Source organism: Lepisma saccharinum, chromosome 7 (genome assembly GCF_977018435.1).
Source record: "Lepisma saccharinum chromosome 7, izLepSacc3.1, whole genome shotgun sequence".
Lineage (NCBI taxonomy): Eukaryota > Metazoa > Arthropoda > Insecta > Zygentoma > Lepismatidae > Lepisma > Lepisma saccharinum.
In genome coordinates, this window is record NC_139235.1 from 7,938,349 (window position 1) to 7,960,925 (window position 22,577).

Here is a 22,577-nt window from a genome sequence, read left to right on the forward strand (position 1 = left end):
CAGGGTTTCCCCCAGGTACACATGTCATTCGACGCTGGGTGGGCACCGGAGCCGCTTCCAACTTTTCACAATAACAGGCGATTTTCAAATGCCGTACAAATTCCACAAACAAAATTACTAATGTACTCGGAACCTTTGATCGTTAGTTTTCTGTATACAGTCGTATTATCCAACCTCGTAGCGCTCCGGAGCGGAGTGGGCAAGTTCTTAGAATATCGCTCCTCGCTCCTGAGCGGAGCAAGAAATTTTCCAACTTCCTCTGCTCCGATCTGGAGCAGAGCGTGTCAAGGTAGCGCTCCGCTCCAGAGCGGAGTGAACCTTTTTCCGAAATCTCGCTCCGGAGCGAGAAATTTTCCGATTCCTGGCTAAGACATCGCTCCGCTCCGGAGCAGAGCGAACCATTTCTTAGAATCTCGCTTCAGAGTGTGGGCAACAGCCGGAGCGTTGATCCGCTCCACTCCGAAACCCTGATTGGTTACCAGGATGTGTTACATGGAAGCAAGGTTGACCTTTGGGTGCCTTCAACGAAGGTCACCCCTTACTCCCCCATTACCATTGTCAAACACTCACTCTCCTCTATCAGTAAACTTGCTGGAGTAGTAGGCATGCAAAATTATATTGAATATTCATTTGCCAAAGAATTTCTATAGATATTAAGCTTCAGAGCAAAAGCAGTAATACCCTTCATTGGTGCATGTATATAGTGGAGCTGCAATCTTTATTAGCTTTGCACCGACCTGCGTGGCAGAGTGGTTAGCACAGTGTGCAGGTTCAAATCCCAACCTGAGCACAGATGTTCTTTATTATGAGTGTCCTTTCATCATATTATCAATAAGCCTCAATTTCATATCACTAAGCCTAATCTTTGAGATTAGCCAAAAGTGGCAGAAAAGTGAAGTAAATTAAATCAATCAATCAATTGATTAGCTTTGCAATGTGGAGGATGATTTGTAAATAACAACGGATTAATAAAATTGACTCCGTGGCACAAAGCCTGCCAAGTGGCTTTTTCATTGGATGACATGTCATCAGTGTATCTTATCACTGCTTTTTTTTGACTTTCTATTGCTTACAAGTAGCTGCCCTATTGTCCTCATGGTACTGGGTCAGTACCAAACATTTGGAGCCCCCACCAGGAATCAAATACAAAGGCACTTGCACTAACCACATTGCTACGAGGGAATTCAAGTATAACAGCTGATATCTCACATAAATGTTAAGTTATGTATTGTGTCCTGTATTTTTTGTCAGAATTTTTAAGATTTTATTAACTTACCTTGGTGTCAATCTCAATATTACTACCAACGATGAAATGTAATTTTAATACAAACAATTATTTACATTTTAAAAATATCCTTGTTTTCAGAATAATATTACATAGTTTTAAAGTACAATTTTTCAATACATATTATTAGGCATAACAATACTTCAAACATATAATTATCAAAAAATATATATTTGATATTTATAACAAATTAACACATGATAAAATGCATTGTTCAGAGTGGTCTAAACGTCTTGTCACCCCCTTAAGTTTCAGTGAAGTTGTGTATTTACATTTCACCCTCAATTACATGAAAATGATGGTGCTTATACGGATATTGTGGATGCGTAAACATCCGTCCTGGTGACAGTCAATCCATCAAATATGTCTGTTTATTGGAATACCTTACCCTGCATTGGATTATTGTGTTATTACGTAGTTATGTAGGGGTGACAAGACATTTGGACCACCCCATACAATATAACAAATTTTCAAAAATAATTTTGCATCATAGATTGTACATACATATGTATAAATCATATATATATATATAAGGGATAAAGGAAGGAAACGTCAAATTTTGAAATGCAGTATACATATTTTGAACTTTGCGATCTCCTTTTCAAGCTAATATGCAACAAAAGTCACACTAGCTAAATAAATGCTAACTGCATTAGCATTATAAAACAGGGTTGCCACTGGCCTGGAAAATATGAAATATTCGGGGAAGACAAGTTGTGACTCGAAAGTCAGGGAATATTACATGTGATTGTTTCATATACAGTGGAAGCCCAATTTTATGTCTTTCAGAGACCCATAAATAAAAAAAAAACGTAAAAGGCATAAGAGCCTGCCCCTCCCCCTCTCTCTAATATATATATATATTAATATATAATGGATAAAAGCAAGGAGGGCCAAAAGGGCTAAGTAAAAATCAAAGAAGGTAAAAGGAAACACTCACCAGACAGTAGAAAAATTCAAAATTTTCGCTAACTTCGTAGCATGCATATATATATATATATATATATGGAATCTTTACCAAAGGCTGCTTCTAGAATTTCCCCACACTAGAAATTTATTAAATGCCATATTAATGATAATTAGGATCCAACGTACTGAACACTGGCCATTCACTAGTCTTTTGTTTTGTTTTGTCAGTGTACAAACGTTTCAAAATTAACAAATACTGTATTTCCTTCCTCTTTTCCATTTTTATCCATTATTAAACCTTCTCGCTGTTTCTTGTGAAACATTGAGAATGAAATTAAATAATTAACATGAAACACTCACTAAACACAAAGAACATTTATATGTACACATTTCACAGATTCTGCCACTGAACTGCAGTGTCGAAAATGTGTATCTGATAAGTGTTTCTGGTGTATTATTGCTTAAATTTCCATTAGAATGTGTGCGTAACAATATAAATATCACAGATGTCATTTTCTTTCAAAATCCGCTCTCGTTCCTCCAGACTTGCTGATCAATTGAATATTTGTGATAACCATATCATGCGTCACAGCCTTACACATGTCATACACAGTCAGGGCAGCGAGGGTTACAGCAGTGAGTGCCTCCATTTCGACCCCAGTCTTTCCTTCGCATTCAACTGCCGATCTTACGATCACAGCAAACTGCTCCTCATCCAATGATGCGGCGACGTCTACCTTTGAAAGCATGATATTGTGACAAAGAGGTATGAGGTTTGAAGTCTGTTTAGCACCCATAATTCCTGCTAATTGAGCAATCGTCAAAACGTCTCCTTTCTTCATTTTGTTCTCTTGGATTAATCGAAACACTTGTTCGCCTACTAATACTGTAGCTTCCGCCGACGCCGTGCGCACTGTTACGGGTTTCGATCCCACGTTCACCATTACAGCCTTTCCGGAATTGTCAACGTGGGTCAGGGTCGAACTAAGACGAACTTGATTAAAATTATATGAATATAAATCACTCTGGTTAAACTTGCTTAGATAATTGAAATGGAAATTTGCTTTATGCATCAATGTTTTAGGATAATTTCTTAACATAATACTTTGAATTGCTGGCAAGGATAGTTTACACGAGATCCTGTTCTTCCAACTGGAACAGTACAGTTGCTTCTGTTTAGTGGCTGAGTTACCTATGAATGAAAACTGTCTAAATTAGTTACATATAAATTTATGCTTACACAGATTTGCACTTGCACAATTGTACAGACCTAGATTTAGGGGGAGAGGGGGGCGAAAGACTCTGGACTTGATTTACTCAAATGTAGATTTAGTAAAGTATAGGGATGGGACCGATTAATCGGTACTCTATCGGTATCGGCCGATATAGGCATATTGGTGTATCGGTTTATTGGTAAAATTACCGATTATTTTACCGATCCAATATATCAATAAATAATCTGATAAATTAGTGCAAAATTCTGCCATTTTGTTGTATTTTTTATGGATAATCTCCATGCTCTACTTTCCAAAAAAGTAAATGTCTAAATATGCAATTTATTTTTCACTGCAGTCACCTTGAAACACATTTATTAAGGAGGTCAATGAAATTTTCAGGTTCTTCAAGGACAATTTCTAATTTTATATCGGATCGGTAGAATATCGGTTATCGGTATCGGTAAATTTTATATCGGTACTTTATCGGTATCGGCCAAAATTTCATATCAACCCATCCCTAGTAAAGTATAATATCTACAACATAAATTCTGCTAAAATTTTCCCCTCAATTCTGTAAAAGGTTTGGTATTGGTTCAGTATAGTTTCAAGGATTTGAACTGCTCAAAGTGTTAAAATTATATTTTCACCATAATAATAATAACAATGGCTCAGAGAAGTATTCTTGGAATCAATGTAGTAATGTAGTTCGGGAATTTTGCACTCAAAAATTAATTTTAAAAATGCATTATTTTTTAACCAAAAATATCAATTTAATATTACTTGCTAGTATTTATTATTTACTGTGAATGATTGTGTCCTACAGTTTGGGAGATATGACCTAGTAACTGTATGCGAATCACATTACTTGCAACAATAGTCATGTTAACACGTAGATTACAAATATAATCCGTATTTTATTTAGCTTAATGTGATTCAACTAGCTTATCTTTAATAATTATGAAGAATATCTGTATTATCTTAATCTTAGTGAAGAACCTATTTTAGATTAGATATACAGTAAAACCTCGTTAATCCAGAACCTGATAAGCCAGACTTCCCTTAATCCGGACAGGCAGCAACAAAAAAGAAAAAGGAGAATGCAAGGTTTTAAATGTGGCTAGAAGTCAACAATCGCATTCGTCGTACATACTGCATTGTATGCACAGTATTGCTTTACATTTTACTGTACTGTATAGTGTATTTAGGCCTATGCCCTTTAAATACACCATAATAAACATGTTTTGTTGCTATAAACGGAATTTTAATGCTTTTTCTACTGTTCTTTTAGGTTATTTCAGTTAATCCGGACTTTCGTTAAACTGGCAAACTTATCCCCCCCACTAGTCTGGATTAACGAGGTTTTACTGTATTTGCAACGGTCTTTTCTTTTTTCAATGGACTTTGTAGCATATTGCATAATATGACAAATAAATCGTCATGCGAGAACCAGAGGGACATAACTCCAATTTATCAAAGTTACAAGAGATGGAGGAAATAATGTATTCTTAGCAATATGTCTGGCTCGTAAAAAAGAGTCAAGAAATTGGAGATAATTGACTGTACCTTACTGCTAAGGATTAAAAGTGAAGATATGTTGACCTGACTCCAAATAGAGATCTTCAAAGGAGATTATGTAAACAACATTGTAAACCGTATTTTTGGAGTAAAGTTTCTCTGGTTCTCATACAATGACATAATATACAGGGTGATTCAGAATTCCTATTACACACTTCTAGGAGTTGTAGAGGTGACTTAGTAGATCAAGTTTTGATAAGGAACCCATGTCCGGAAACGCACCGTTTTGGTACTACACAGATGACAAGATCACATAATTTCATATCTCCATCATCATCTAATCGGGAAAAAATGGTATGTGATGGAGTGACACGATGCGGAAAACGCTCTGCATACAGATGTTGTGCAGCTCTACCATTACATCCAGCTTCGCTGTAAATTAACATTATGTCGGTGTTCTCAGCAAAGGTGTATTCAACCATACTGTACTGTCTTTCCGCAACGACTGAATAGCAACTGACTTGAAGGTCGAAGCACACCGGATTGTAAACAGAGGACGTTGGAAGCAGCACACATGACAACAGGTGACTGAAGACGTCACCCTCTGTCAATGTGGGTTGCCTACCGTGAAGCGGGAGATGTGAAATTATGTGATCTTGTCATCTGTGTAGTACCAAAACGGTACGTTTCCGGACATGGGTTCCTTATCAAAACTTGATCTACTACGTCCCCTCTACAACCCCTAGAAGTGTGTAATAGGAATTCTGAATCACCCTGTATAAATATGTAGTTACTTAAATGTGGTGTAATATAGAATTGCAGGGTATGTTGTGAAGTAATTAGTAGGTGCACTGAATTTGCAGTAAATCACAGGTGCAATGTAGATTCGATCTACACCACCAACAGAAAATAAATTTGTTCACCAGAAGATGAGAGATGGGTATAGTGTAAAATTAGCACTAGGTAATACATAAAGTCTAATTAACATTGAATGCTTACAAATACTTAGTTCTAATTTGAGGTTTCTACTACTTTGAAAACATAATACGTACATCACAGTTATCCACCAATGAGTATCATAGGTCGGTTCTTCATGTGAACAAGGTTCTGCATTCCTGCAACAAATTACATGCTATGAGGAAGTGCTCACTGGACGGAGCTTCAGGCATGGTCACCCGTAAATCACTTTAATAGCTTGGATGAAATATTTCAAGATTATGAAAACCACCTGTTTTATGACGTCCTGTGCAATCATTAACACTTCCGCTTTTATTTTGTTAATTTTTTCTGCCAGTAAAATGCTCACTATTATTAAGTAGAAAGGTTGAATCAGAAAGTTCACAGAATCATGCCATGGTAGTTGAAAAAGGATGAGAAAGCCTGTTAAAGTGAACATCGACACCTAGGCTGGGATTCGAACTGGGACCCCTAGCATCGTAGCGCAATGTGCTAACTACTTTGCCACGGGGGTTGGCTCCAAATACATGAGGAATTGAATATTTATTGAATAACAAAAACAATGTTAGATGCAGTTGGAGAAAAGTAAAGTTTCTGATTAATTTTTTATGCACAAATAAATCTTTGTCATTCAAAGCTGTATGAGCCCAATATAATCCTTGCTTTCCAATAAGCTCAGAGGAAAATAATAACATCGATTTACAACAAATGCTAAACAAGCATATTTTCATTATTTAATTTTAGTACTTGGTAATCCTTTCGGGGGGGCAGGGGGTGTCCAAACCCTCTAAATACGTCCTTGATCGCCATCTGTATCGGCTCAGCCCTAGTATATAGACGTTGTGTGTGTGTGTGTACTTTTGTACACCTTCTGATGTCCATGAGTGTTCGATCTTCTCGATCTGCAAAATCGAAAACCCTATCAATATGCATGTGCGCCCGCAAGATTTTTTCCAGGGGGAAGCAAGCGAGGAAATGTTTTTCCAGAGTGGTACAGCAACTGTGCAGTGTGTGAATTAAACGTCTTGCTTTGAGGGTAGTGGAATGCCATCCATCCACTGGCGTATTTGTATATAAATTTGGATATACTTCGATATCCTCTCTCTTTTAGAAAAAGGACCATGCCATAACAATTGTTTTCATTCATTCAAATCTTGTACAATGTGAATAGATGTCTATGGACATCAGAATTGGTGGAAACACGCATTTAAAGTCAAGGACATTGATAAAGAGACTTTTTGTGGAAGGGATCAGAAACCCTCAACTGTTTCCAACATTGCTACATATTTGCACCTCGTTGTTCTAAACCACTGCAGAAAATGGCTGGAAAACTTTTAACTAGGGCTGAGCTGATGCTACTTTGAACCGGTACCGATACTCTTGCCAATTCCCATCGATACTGATACTGAAAATTGCAATAATTAGAATTTGTTCAAAATATTGATCAATGTTAGTGTGTAAATAAACTTCTCCAATTTTATGTATCAATTTACCAAGAAATTGGCTTTAGAATTACATCAGAATATTAAAATAGATAATTATGTAATCACAAAATATGGTTTTTCATGCAAAATTGATGGAAAATAAAAATAAAGTTTGAATTTTGCACAATATCCAGGATAATTAAGACTCCACGAAAGTGTCACGTGGCCTTCTTGCAGACTCCGTGAAAGACTGATATGCCACAAAAGTATCGGCTGGTATCAGTAGATGAATCCCAACAGATACTTTCTGATACCGATACATGACATCGGCTCATCCCTACTTTTAACCCTGTAACTTGAGACTGGTTAAGGGAACCACTTGTAATCCCCTAAACTCCAAAAGATCTGCCACATGAGAGTATGACCATGGGAGTGCATTTGCACACTCGTACCTGGTTGTTTTAATCATTTATACAAGCATGGTAATAATGGTACTAAAACTAAACTACATGGTACAATATCTCTCTGGGGGAAAAGACCTAGCAAGCTGCATTTTCATTGGGTGACGTCATCAGCTTTAGGGATGGCAACAAAATCCAGATTTCAAATTATCCAATATCTGTTTTGGATGCAATGGATAATCCAAATATCTGCACAAATCGGATAATCTGAATATCCAGATAGTACAGTCACCCATTAGTTCACACCAGAGCAAGATTAACACATCTTATCATTTTCAACTCCAGTGGCACAATTCCAGGAACTTTTTGAAACTACCTAGCGGCCAATTGGTGTGAATTATCACGTTTAAGTACATTGCAGGAATACTTTAATCTGTAGTTTGCACATGGCAATTTTGACTCCAGGTAAAACACTATTTTCCCATTTTGTTCACAAAGTAAAAAACTTGTTTACTTCAGACTTACCAGCATGTTGCTTTTTCTTCTGCTTCACAGCTGCTCTTATTGTAAGCAGAATGTCTTCGTCGCTTGCCCCATTCCGCAAAGCATCCCTGAAAACAGGTCAATGCATTAACAGATATTTCTAATAATTATTTTCAAATTGATGACTGAAGGTCAGGCACATAAATACACATCATCTTTAAGGGGTGATAACTACCCAAAGAGTCAAAATTACTAATTTAACTGGCTACAATACCAAAAAACTGACCAATTGAATTACAGCCTATCAATAAATTAACATTTGAAAAGAATTGGGATTTCATTGAAAAATATATCTGCCCTCCAGATCACACATTATTTTATTGAATACAAAACTAATGTTAAACTATGAAGATTAACATATTACAAAAACATTTAGAGTAAAAAAAAAATTCCTCTTGTGGAACTTTTCAGGCACATCCATGACAAGTAATAATAAAATTGGGATGAAAAAAAATTACAGCACTGTGACCTGCATCTGAGAAAATGTGGATTCTTACCTCAACGAAACTTCAGTATTTCCAAAAAGGCACACTTTTATGTTTCCATCAGCTGTAATCCTCAGTCGGTTGCAGGTGCCACAGAAATTATGGCTCATTGAAGTGATGAAGCCCACTTGCCCTTTGAAACCAGGAACTTTGTATGCCTATTGGAATATTCACAAAGAAAAGCAATCAATGCTTAACAGTATACTTCAACCACATATAATTTAATATTATATACAGGTACAATTAATTTAATACAAGAATTAAACTGTAAAATATTTTTATGTTCTGTACATTACAGGAAATCATGTCCCCGAATACTTGTAACAATCACAATCAGAAAGTGTTGGTCAAAATTAAGCACAGACACTGACAGGAGGAATCCTTTCAGATTGTGTATTATCTGAAAAAATAAAGTTTTAAGTTTGTTCTGTTAATTTATGCATCACAGTTTGCCTGCCATAAATATTGCAGAAAAAGCAGCCATACACAGTCTTGAAGGAATACTGTTGCACCATGACAACACTTTGGTACATTCTGCCAACATGGCAATCAATTTCCTGCAAGCGCTCTAGTTGGATTGGTTACTCATCCACCCTACAGTCTAGACCTGGCACCATATGGCTCCTTTTTTTTCTCTCTTTCTGATGGTGAAGGAACGACTACAAAGGGAACAATTTCTCATTTCTGAAGATGTACAGCCTATTAAGGCTATTTGTGCACAGTGGATGATATTGTGTGGCAGCAATGCTTCCAGGATTGGTTTATGGAATATAAACATCTCCTAATGAATGATAAATGTCTCAAAACTTTCCTAGAGAAACTTGTATAATGGTAACTTACCTTTGAAGTATCGTTTTCCTTATCTTGAAGTCTAGTAAACTCAGGCCATCTTGTGGTAATCATTTGTACCATCTCATTGTATGGAACCATCTTCACATCGCTCCACTTGTTACCCGCAAAAGGCATGTATTCAATAAAGCGCACATCCAGGTCTTTCTTCTCAGTCATTTGAACAAAATCAAGGACCTCATCATCATTGAAGCCCTTCATCACAACACAGTTCAGCTGGAACAATTATGGTTATTTTAAATAAAGTTATCTGTGTCGTAAAGGAAGCAATGAAAATTTTGAGAATGTTCTGCCAACTCTTAGTATAATTTGTTCACTTAATAGGGTGTTGGATGAGAATGGAGAAATATGCCATTTCATATCATCACATATGAAAAGACATTCAAAACTCTCTTTTTGAATGTATTCATACTCCTACATGATGTCAAGCCATATTTTGAATTCTTAATTACTGATATCTCCACCACGTATCATTCTTATGAATGACAGGATCGAACCTGCCTCTCCCAATCGATTTATGAGTGATGTAGTGTAATTATCATTCATCCTCAGATGGTGGAAGCACTTGTCATGAGGACAAGTCTGATGCTAAGCTGCAAGAGGTAATCCTGAAACAAAATGCAATAACTAGAGCTCGGATTTATAAGCGAAATGCATATTCTTTTCCAGACTTCAAATGGTAAGAAGAAAGGTTATACTTCGTATTACATACCTTGATGAGCTATTTAACTAAGGTTGAAAGTGCTTATAAATGCTTATTTCTGCAGGAAACGGTTATTCTTGCTTATTTTATGATTTTGGTTTAAAATAGCATATTTTACCCAAATCTGTCATATTTCAATCACACTTCGGCATCGAGATGACGAGATCAATGCTTCGAAATAGCCACATGAGAGAAACGGCATCCAAGAAATGATACAGTACATCTATAATAATTTTTCCAAATTACCTGATATTATAACACCGTTGAAAGCTCGAAATAATACATTGCAACATTCACTTTCTCTTATTGATGAAATTTCAGTAACTTTGTCTTCAGAAACTCACGGTGTTGGTAAAATTGTGTCCGACAAGCTCAGTCAGGAATTACTGAAAAATCCCGTTACAAAACACTGTGTCAAATTTATAAAAAGATTTCTGGTGAAGAAACAGACATTGAAGAAGAATTCACAGAAGGAGAACTGGTGTTTTTCACATGCACCTGTGATGTCATGCTACGTGGAAAGAACATTTTCACTGTACAAATCATTCTTCACTGACAGATGCAGGAGCTTAACACAAGAAAATCTCAGGATGACCTTCCTTAATACTGTAACAGCTTTGAATAAGGTAAGAGATCTAATAAACAAATATTTTTTTTCAGACTTTCCTGTATTTGTTTATGCTTATTTTTTTCATTTTTTTGTGCTTATTTTACTCTTTGATTGTGCTTATAAATCCGGGCTCTAGCAATAACTAAACAAACTGAAATGGCAAATAGTCACTTTTTGGTTTTTAGAACTTTTGAACCTGAATCATAATGATGAGGTTAGGATAAATACCTGTCTAGACTTAGAAGATTGATGACCAAATCAAAAGATCAAAGTGTAAAATAATACTGACTCTAGGCTTTTCCTTCCTTCTCAACCTAAGTCAGGCTGACTACTCTCCTTCCAAGACTCCCAAAAGTACTCCTGACTGTCTCAAGTCAATTCCAAAAGTGTGTCCCTACCAAGCCTGCCTTCTCCTCTCATGCTCTCCCAGTGGGACTTCCACCACGCCAATTCGTCAAGATTTATTCTTCCTGTTCTGTAAGCAGTTTACCTGTTTGCTTCTTGTCACTCCAATGTTTCAGGAAGTCCGTACACACACGACTTTGCATAATTAAAATACCTCAGAGGAGTAGACAGCTGGTGAAAACAAGTGAATGACCCTCAATCAGATTGAAGCTTCTAGAGAAAGTATAATTTTTAATTCATTATGATATCAAAGTAGATAAGTCTCTGCATGTGCTTGTGTTTGTGTAAGGTGAGTCCATCATCGAAACAAAATACAGAAGATTTCAATGTCATATGATCTGAAAATTATGCACGTATGGTGCAAAACACTTTCACTGAGTGTAATTATCTCAGAAGTTATTAAAAATTCAAAGTTTCCATTAATTTTTTTACCAATATTATGTGGAAAAACTGTATTTTGTGATTACATAACAGGTATTTTTTTATTGTGATGTAATTTTTAAATATATTAAATTGATACTTATTATTGGAGTGGAATATACTCACCCACTAATATTAAATATTTTGAACAACTTTTAACTGTTGCAATTTTGAAGCATCAGTATTGGTGGGACTCGGTAAGAGCATGGATAACGGTTATCAGTCCAGTAGCAATTGGCTTATCTTGAGAATAAAATGAACTAGAAATAAACTTTCCCAAACTGTTGCTTAATTTGTAAAACTACAAGACCACCAACAATACATTTATCAGCAGCTACTGACAAAATAACAAATAATCTGTTTCATTTTGAATAACATGTCAACCCTACATTGAATGAAAGATTGTGCACATGTTACCTTGATGGGACTGTATCTCAGTTCCAGAGCACGATCAATTCCTGCCATAACCCTCTCCCAGCCTTTTCTCCTCGTGATGACCTCGTACTTATCAGGCTTCAGCGTGTCCAGGCTGATGTTCAGCACGTCCAGTCCTGCAAGTTTCAACTTCTCAGCCTGACGAACCAGTGTCAATCCATTTGTTGTCATGGCGATGGTCTCCACGCCATCCAAGTCACTCAAAGATTCTAAAGGCAAAAGTTCCTTTTAAACATCAATGAAGGAAACTTTCAATACAAACACAGTTGAAAATCACTTCTGATACAAATATATAAGAATTCCATGTGACTTTGGGTTGTGTCCCACACATTCACAACATTGGGCATTTGTGGAGGTGATATCAACACTATGCTCAGGCCACGCCAGCACCCTAGGGTTGCTGTATATTAAGTTCCTGTACGTTCAGAAAGGCTCACCTGGACTGGACCTACAGTTTAAAGTGGGATCCATACCCCTGTGTGCCTCCACCAGGTATTGAACCTGGGACCCCTTATTACCCAGTTCAGTCATATTTAAAATACTGCTTTATGTCTGCACTGAAATGTTTCTCATAAAAAGATGAAACCCTCTGGTCGGTATAATACTATACAACTTAATGGTATGTAACACTTCAATGTGAGTGTCAGGACCCAAATAAATTACTTCTACAAAGTTAAAGGTCTTGAATACGAATCCACACTAGGGTATTCCTTGTTATTCTCCAGTACAATATTCTCCCCCCCTCTCATTAGAAAAGTATGAAGCTAATTGTCCAAAGAAATGTACATACAATTGTGCGATGAAATACTATTCTGTGTGTTGTAGGAAAGGAAGGTTTTTACCCTTGAAGGAAGATACATATTTTAACCACATGAAAATATGAAATAGTCTATCCTCCTGAATTTAGAAGTTACAATATTTGTAAATTACTCAATCATATCTATAAAATTCAAAATTATTAAAACAGTTGTATTTTGCTACTTCCAACTGCTAATCTATAACATTGATATGTCGCCAATGTATATAATGCTTATACCTACTTATAGTAAGGATTTGGAAAAGTTATACAGGGTGTTCATAAAGTCCCAGTACCATTACAAATGTAATGTACATTGTAATGGTACCAGGACTTTATGAACACCCTGTATATACACTTCTATTTGTGTGTATTCACCAAAAAAAATATTTGCTGTACACTAATAAGGATGGATACAGTATGAGAATGTAAAGTTCGCTCATTCAAAACGGGCATTAATAAGTTGTTTTTCAATCATTTTAGTCAAGTATAGTTTTAGTATTTGCACTGGAAATACAAGTGTGATAACTTAATTAACTGGAAGAGGGGAGGAGGGGGCTTACCAATAATTGGAATCAAGTCCTTCCGCACTGTGGGTTCCCCTCCTGTCAAACGAATCTTTGTAACTCCTTCTTGAACAAATAACTTCGCTAAATGTATTATTTCTTCTTTCGTAAGGAGTTTTGTAGAAGGTTGTAGCTGTACCCCTTCTGCAGGCATACAATACTGACCTAAATAGAAATCAAATATAAGTTTGGCATGACACTGTTGCTTACTGATAGGGACCCAGATTTTTTTAGGTTTTTCACTTTTCAGTGTTAGTTTTGTCAAAATTCCCATTTTATTTTTCTGTGCTTAATTTCCAAATATCTCAGAAATATTTTTTGGACTGTCCTGGGGTATGCATAATTTTAGGAACACAATTTATATGTTTGTAACTATAAGAAACTACTGAGCAGAGAAAAAGACTATTAATATTTAATGAAGCAATATTTATTAAAAATATATTTAATCAGATCAAATGTAACTTCATTAGGAACAAATAATTTTGTTATCAGGAATGATGACAATATAAATTTCATTTAATTAAAAAATGGCTACATTCAAAAGCAGTTATCTGACTAAAAGGTTAATGAAATGAAAAAATGGAATCATTCTTTTGTCTCTTTACCAGCTAATTTGAAAGGTATTAACGAAGTGATAGTAAATAGTGCTGTATTCTTTTCAAGACATCTGTGGTGTACCAAATCTTGCACTGTTAAGAAAGTATGTGTCTGGACTTGTAACATTATGAATATTTGATTTTAGTGGTATTTTTCAGTGCTTGTTTCTCATTTTTAATCTTGTGCCTTGTGTGCCTTCTGGTTCTTAATGTGTGTGTGGTTCCTCTATTCTTTTAAGATGATTTTAAACAGCGATCTTTTATGTGTTGGTGACAAAGATTCTGTTTATTGGTTCCTGTGGAGTCTCTCCGTGAAGTGAGATGGAACCAACTTGACAAAGATGACGTATGTTCTTCGAAACCTTGTTTTTTTGTTCGTCTCAGCTCATTAACATACAACTGGTAAACAAATGAGCTATCTGTACCTATTGCAAGAATTTGATCCACCACATCCATGACTGTTGAGTAATGTAAACATTTAAACAATGCTAATATTATTTAAGAAGCCATTGCCAAAAACAAACTTATTTTTAATTACACAAAACAAGTGTAAAGGTTGATAAACAAATAAAAGGAAACAGCTCACAGAAACTTACACCTTAAGTTACACCGTTCTGTAAGTGATATCCGAAGATATGTGTGGTATCTTCCAAATGAATCTGTAAGTATATCCGATTGGGTTCCATGAGGTTGTGCATCTTCTATTCTGCCTCTTACAACCTGAAAACAATAATACAAACTAGGTTTATTCTGAAAGATGTTCTTTGTGTTATGATTTTGTAACCCATCCTAAAAACAATTTACATAGTTTTTTTTTTTGCATGGGTTTATTGTGCTGGCTTGGTAGGTGACTATTGATTTCACAGCTGAAGTTCACAGGTGTGTGTCTTGACATGAGTAGGGGTGTTCTTTATGAGTGTCCCATCAATTTCATATACCCACTCATTCTGTGTAGTGGTTAGCATGGCATTTCAATGCCATCCGTCTCAGGATCAAATCCCAACCTGGCATGGGTGTTCTTTGTGAGTGCCCCTTCATCAATTTCATCATATCATCACTCAACCTCATCTTTGCGATTAGTCAAAAGTGTCAGAAAAGAAAATACACCGAATCAATCAACATCCAACTTGGGTCCCACCAAGTCAATCCTGATTTTGGTTTGATTTGTTGCTTCCCCTGCAGTGGCATATTCTCCACGTTACCACATTTGCCGCTGGTAAACCACTATAACTTACTTCTTTAGCTTTAATATATGCGTAATTGTTCATTATATATTATGTAAACTATCGTGAAAATAATCTTTTGGTTTATGTACACCATTGTACCCTTCTGACGACTGGGTTTCCTACCAGATGGTCTGCGGGGAGGGCAAGTGAGCTGAAGCAAATGGCTATTTTAAAACATGCAGTCTGTGACATCAGTTCCACCGCTCTTTAATTTTGTTGCATCAACCATAAAAGGTTGGGCGATACCAAACAGCATTGGCAGGAGAATACTGCTTGTTCCTTTCTGATTTCTGTGCCATGTTTGGCAGAGGCCGTGCTGCTACATGAAGGGAAGTTTCGGTCCAATTTTAGGTAAAAAGGTAATTTTATGAAAAATTTTGAAATTGGTGGAAAATTTGAAGTTGTTGGACTTCTGTTTTTGTTTTACTTGCATGCCTGAATTGGTGTTTTATTTCTATTACATTTAATTTATCTAAAGAGCATTCCCTGACATTTGCCACGAGACTCGACGGCAAGCGGCCCGGCATGAGCGCTTGTCTTTCCCGGTGAACGGGTCCGCGACAGCCGCTAGAGTCGGCTATTAAAATTACAGTTTTCATATTGTGTACTAACCTTGACTACAGAAGGTGTTGAAAATGATGTTCCTCTGCTGCAACACATTCCTGGCATCTCCGAAGGAAATTGGCATTTACACGTGCAAGTTCATCTAATGTAATTCTCCCGATTTCTCGTACAATACTCTCTTTTAACTCACGGATGGTGTCTTTGTATACTTTATTTATTAGATTTCCACATTTTTCTTTCCACTTTTATTCAGAACTGATCCTGTTACTCTAAACTTTTTTACGAGGTTTAATATAGTGGTCATATGTGGAAAGGAAACACCAGGAAATTTCGTTGCAAAACATCGTCGCACTTCTTCACAATTCCACTTTCCGAAGTAACCCTCGACAAGATAAATCCTTTGTTGTAATGTAAACTTTTGTGGTGCCATATTAAGAAACAATCTTCAACACATGACACAACACAACTTCCAAGGGAGGATTATACTGGCGTCAGTCTGCAACATCAACAGAAAGGGAAAGAGCGAAAATACGGAGTTAAAAAAAAAAAAGACTGTAGCGTGCGACTGTCGCGGGCCCCGTTCACCGGGAAAGACAAGTGCTGACGCCGGACCGCTTGCCACAGATTCTCGTAGCGAATGTCAGGGAATGCTCTGTAGATGGGGTGTATAATAAATACAATGAATGAAAGTTGTTGTGGTAAACCAGGTCAAATATTCAGAATACACCACTGTTCCCATTTTACCTGTGTGGAAATTGTCTTGGTCAGTGATACAGCAATGGGCTATGCTGCCTTTGAAACTCTCCTCATGTTCATATCAGCAGCAGGGTGGCTACTCACTGGGAATTATACATGAATTATTGGCTCTGGGAATTCTGCGTGAATTTTTCTCCATAGGCGTGAAAAAATTGCAACTTTTATTATTCCAAGTCCCACTGAATTTATGCATATTAATTAATGCCCTAAAGCAAGTTTTTATTTTTATGGAGGGAGGAAAAGTAAAGAAAGCTGTGTGGAAAATAAAAACAGAATTCTCTCAATCCATTTACTTTGTTAGTGTCCTTTGCAGAACAATCTATCTAACCGACTTAAAATTATTGCAAACTAAGATATCTTGAAGTTAATTAGGTAAATTTGAGTTTGAAATTCTTATGCAATAAACATTATTTTTTGTAAATTAGTGTATTCTGTAAGATTTGTGACGTGTTTTTAGATGTATTTTGAATCTGAGTATGTTAAATGCGTGGGTTTGTACCCTTGAATTTTTAGAATGTTCTCCTTGTAAACTGGGAAGTATACTTGAATTTTATCATGGTCCTAGAGTGGTCACCCTGCAGCAGTGCCAAGCATCTAAGTTGCTCAGTTGGTAGAGCAATTGCACGATATGCCAGAGACTTGAATTTGAGTCGCAGCCAATCCTGAATTTTTGGCTTCAATTTCTACATAATGCATCTCCTACCTGTGCCTAAACTTATAAGCCTGCTGGATGATCTCCCTTTCCTTTTCTTGGATGCTCACTACATCAGATGCTACCTTACTGGAGCATATCTTCCATAATTAGCCTCTGCTTCTCCTTCAGCCCCTAACCGTCATCAACCATCTTCATCTATCGTTATTTTTCCCTTCCTTGATATGCAATTATTTTAATCTTCTAGTAAGTGTACGGTAACATTATCGTATGAGGGAAACGGATTCCTTCAAATTTACAGGAGAAAGTACTTACGGAAATAATTTTCTTTACTGTTGTGGAAGTTCCTGAATGTAGATTTGATCCATTTTAATGTGAATGCATGTTGTTTTCTGCGAAAATCTCTGTCCGACATGCTGTTTCTGCTCCTGACATTTGCTTTCTGCACGAGAGTGCAATGTTCCGTGTGTTAAGATGATTCAACCCCGTAGCCAGTGTTTCAGCCTCGCCGTGTTTTCACTAGAACATGACGTGTCGAGTTGGGCATGTGTGGGCAACTAACCTAACCTTACGGTAAATGGTTTTTGGGGCTAACCTGAATGGTTTTTGGGGCTAACATCAATGGTTTGCGATGTATTAGCATAATTTCAAATCCGGGCACGAAAGTAGATATTTTCCGGTGAACGAGGTTGCAACACTGCATAAATCGACAAAACACTCTCAGAACGCCCCCTAAACCAGTACGCTATCACGGCCATAATGTGTTACAGATTCGAAACAACAAGTAACAGTAAGTACTCGTAAATAGAAGAAATAGACATTATCTTAGTTAGAAATGCATTATTTCACCTTAAGAAATGTTCCACATTCGAAAATAACACGTTAGCAATGTAAAGAAGTCCGAAATATATGATTCGTAGGTGTTTCCCCTCATACGATAATAGTACCAAGTGTACTATTTACACACAATAAGCATTAAGGGGTGACCTTTCCGAAGACACCCTGAACTGCACTGTTGCAGACTAACAACGCTCTGCATCTGAACACAGCCAGACTCTGGGGCTCGATGTTGTGTCATCCAAATAGTTTTGTGATTTTCCCTTCATCCATCTAATCTTGTCACGATTAGCCAAAACTGGCAGAGAAGCAACATAAAATAAATAAATCAATGAATAAGAATTGTGGCTCTACATCTCCTCTATAATAATATGTATATAACAGCCCGTGGTGGAGTAGCTCATGAAGGCCAGTGCCTACAGACGGACTGCTGGTCTCACTACTACCAGAGATTCTCATTATTTTTTTGTTGGGGGGGGGGGGGGGGAGAGGGGAGAAAGGAAGTGAAAATTTCATGCAGTTGTTTTTGAACTTATTATATATTTTTATAGTTTTTCCGTTTTACCAATTTTTTCTTCAAATTTGGTTCAAACCTTATGTATAAATGAGTTAAATTCAATAAATAAATAAATTAGAAAGGAAGAATATAATTTTTGTAGAATATAAAATGTCAAGAGTCTGTCAGACCAGTGTGATACAAAAATATAGACTAGCACAACCAGAGGACTGGTCATTGATGTATGCAATTTTCTTCAATTTGTTATGATATGTAAGTAATAATAGTAATGAATATATTTTCCAAAGTATGAACTTTACTTCTCATCCCATTAGGATTTTCTGCACATTATACAAACTCATGAAAAGGTGAACTTTAACATATATTTTTCCACAGTAAAACATAGTGTTTTTGATAATTTTTGAAAATAAAATCTTTCTTAGATGACTGAGGTATTTGAATTTGCTGACATTTCTGAGAATAAATAAAATAATTGGTATTTTGTTATAGACGTTCAAAATGGGTGGCACCACCACATGTTTATGCTGGTCATATCTATAGATTGGTTGGCTATTCCATAATTAAAAAAAAAAATTACCTCAATCAAAAACATTTAAATAAATTTGCACTTTAAAAGTAGGCTATTATTTTACAGTAATTATAAATGTTTCGCACTTGCTTCTCGGGTTTAATTTGCAATACAACCTTCGCCCTATTATCTACAACCATGAATGTGTTGTCAGTGAAAAAGTATTGAAAAAAAAAGTATTTGAACTTATTATATATTTTTGTAGTTTTTTCAGTTTTTACCAAATTTTTCTTTAAATTTGGTTCAAAACTTATGTATAAATGAGTTAAATTCAATAAATAAATTAAAAAGGAAGAATATAATTTTTGTAGAATATAAAATGTCAATGGTCTGTCAGACCAGCGTGTTTAGGGTTACCGGATCGCTCAAAATGTAGGACATTGAGTCAAAATGTAGGACACAAAACATTCGCAATAAATAATACATATTTCTATAGAACACGTTACAGAGTAATTTAAAATTGACACTTTTCAGTTAAAAAAAAAAAAAAAAAGATTTCTTAATGAATTCTTTAATTCAAAATTTCCAAACTTGTAATCATACTAAACAGTGCACCTGTTTTAATTGTACTTCTCAGAGGAGACAATTTTTTCCCAAAATTTCAGGTTTAGTCAAAATATATTTATGAGACTGGACAGTCAAACTGGACCAGTACCCAACTTCTTAGACTTTATGAAAAAAAAATCTCGTGCGTCCGTTGTGCTGATGGTAATGAAAGTAATCTCTCAACCTTTGCATTATGACCTGTAATGGCAAACAAATATTCAGCAATTACCGTAATTGAAATGGTTCCAGAAGTTTCATCTTGGGTAGTTTTTAGTTGAATAACAGGGTGTCTACCAAAATAACTAATCCAAAATTCTTGAGTTTTTCAGGACTTTTTCTTTACATATTTTTCGTTTTACTTTACCTAAGTAGGAGTCGAATAGATAAAGGTTAAGTTGGAAATTAGCAATTAAGAAGAAAATATTTACTAAGAAAATCCTACCAAAGGGCCGTTTAAAATGAAAACTACAGCCGTATATAACAAAAGATTTAGACCTATTTTATCTATTAATGCATGCTGGATGCATTTGGCAGACTAGCGAGGACTCACAGCCAGTATAATCTTATGTGGGACTCGTGTTTGTGATTGTCTCTTCATTAATCATCTTACCACCATTCATCCTCATCTTCGCGATTAGCCAAAGGGGCAGAAAAGTTAAGTAAAATAAACTAGATCAACTAATCAGTCATTGGGATAGAAATAATTCTTGACCACAAGTAAAATATCTTGACTTTTTTATTGACTTCTTGACCTACTTTCTTGACTTTCACGAGTTTCTTGACTGGTAGACACCCTAAATAACTTCATTCTCTAAACCCCTGCTTTACAATCAAAATAATGAATAAGAATGGGAAACACCTTATTTCGTCAGTATACCTGTAAACCCCAAGGCAAGAAATTACTCTCGGGGGGCATTGAACGGTCACATCATCAGAATGTGGCCCCAAAAGTTTTGTTCATTAATTGCTTCCGTTCTAGCAGGACAATATTTTATTTTATTTTTCGGCAATGACTGAATGAAAATAAATGTCACTATTGAGTTTGGGAGTGCAGTCCATAGACTTGTAACTTGCATGATTTCTCCTTGCTAAACTGAAACACGTATTTTCCTAATTAATATTTTGTGAAGCTCAAAATGTAGGACATTTATGACATTTTTCAAATTCCTCCTGGACGCCGGACATAAGGTTAAAATGCAGGACATGTCCGGGTAAAACCGGACGTCTGATCATTGATGTATGCAATTTTCTTCAATATGTATGTATGATATGTAAGTAATAATAGTTATGAATAATAGTAATGAATATATTTTTCAAAGTATGAACTTTACTTTTCATCCCATTAGCATTTTCTGCACATTATACAAACTCATTCGAAAAAGTGAACTTTAACATATATTTTTCACAGTAAAACATAGTGTTTTTGATAATTTTTGAAAATAAAAACTTTCTCAGATGACTGAGGTATTTGAATTTTTCTGACATTTCTGAGAATAAATAAAATAATTGGTGTTTTGTTATAGACATTCAAAGGGGTGGCACCACCAAATGTTTATGCTGGTCATATCTATGCATTGGTTGGCTATTCCATAATTAAAAAAAAAAATTACCTCAATCAAAAACATTTAAATAAATTTGCACGTTAAAAGTAGGCTATTATTTTACAGTAATTATAAATGTCTCGCACTTGCTTCTCGGGTTTAATTTGCAATACAACCTTCGCCCCATTATCTAAAACCATGAATGTGTTGTCATTGAACAAGTATATTTTCCTTGCACTTTTCCAATGTTCACCAGTGTTTGATTGCATAATTAAACAAATGGTTGTCTTTGTAGAACTGCATAATTGCGTTCGAAATAAAGTTTGTATTTTAGTAAGACTTATAACATTAAATACCTGAGACTCCGGAAGTCGTAGTGATGAAAACGATTTGCCGAAATAAACGTAGTTAAATCTTCCAAACTCTTTTAGAAATCTGTCACAACCGAACTTATACATTATGGCACTATTTTCCTTATGAATTATATTCCTTGCATTACATAATCATCTGCTGAATAATGATTTTTTTTTGCCGATACATAACCTTGACGGCTTTCGGCATGGAATAACTTATAATTATTGTAAAAACCTTGCTTCTATTGCTCTTGCTCGACTGCCCCTAACATCAAACATAGATGGTAAAGATAAACGAAACTGATGGTTCAATTTTATCGGTCATAATACCCTTATCACTCCTACATGTAAAAAAAAAAAATTGTAACAGCTACAATATACTTCTTTACTTCGTAATCTTACATTGCTATACCGTATACTTGTACTCAAAACTAATCAATAAAAACTTCTCGATAACTTTTAGGTGGATGAAACTTTTATTACGTTATAGGTTATACAGACACAAAAAAAAAGTCTACATGATAGATGACGCAACAGAAATATGATATGAACCTGACTCGCTTTTTACGATTCGATTCTTCAAAACTGGAGTCAATGGGAAGATGATCGACTCCTGTTTGCAGTGCCACGGCAAAGATTAGATTAATATACTTTGGGTTTCTCCGCTTGCGTGATGCTTACGTGGTCGTCTGACAGAGGTCACGGGTTCGAACCCCACCGAGGGACTTTTACCCGTCAAACTGTGTATAAAGTGGCTTCATAGAGAAACTTCAATCCCTCTCCCATACATCTCCGCTGAAATGTTTAAAGAACTTTTTCTGATAAAGAATCAAGCAATGGGGCTCTTCACTGCCACTTTTCCGATGGCGGCGCCAGTCCGAAAAGCGTTTTCTTCATCTGA

The 22,577-nt window shown here is 35.9% G+C and overlaps 1 protein-coding gene across 3 annotated transcripts; it reads right to left on the reverse strand.

Moving 5' to 3' along the window:
- Positions 1 to 2,432: 2,432 nt before the first annotated feature.
- Positions 2,433 to 22,456, reverse strand: LOC145989705 (molybdenum cofactor biosynthesis protein 1-like). 3 transcript variants are annotated; one of them, XM_083124945.1, is made up of 9 exons: positions 21,680 to 21,947; positions 14,713 to 14,836; positions 13,518 to 13,685; positions 12,141 to 12,367; positions 9,577 to 9,801; positions 8,749 to 8,894; positions 8,234 to 8,319; positions 5,979 to 6,041; positions 3,253 to 3,386 (listed from the first exon to the last, which is right to left on the reverse strand). In XM_083124945.1, exons 1-8 carry the CDS (start codon positions 21,779 to 21,781, stop codon positions 5,986 to 5,988), a joined length of 1,134 nt encoding a protein of 377 aa, XP_082981071.1. In that variant the 5' UTR covers positions 21,782 to 21,947; the 3' UTR covers positions 3,253 to 3,386; positions 5,979 to 5,985. The 3 variants fall into 3 exon arrangements, with proteins under 3 accessions (XP_082981070.1, XP_082981069.1, XP_082981071.1); XM_083124944.1 differs by lacking the exons at positions 5,979 to 6,041; positions 21,680 to 21,947 and adding an exon at positions 22,358 to 22,456 and having other exon boundaries at positions 2,433 to 3,386; XM_083124943.1 differs by lacking the exon at positions 5,979 to 6,041 and having other exon boundaries at positions 2,433 to 3,386.
- Positions 22,457 to 22,577: the final 121 nt, after the last annotated feature.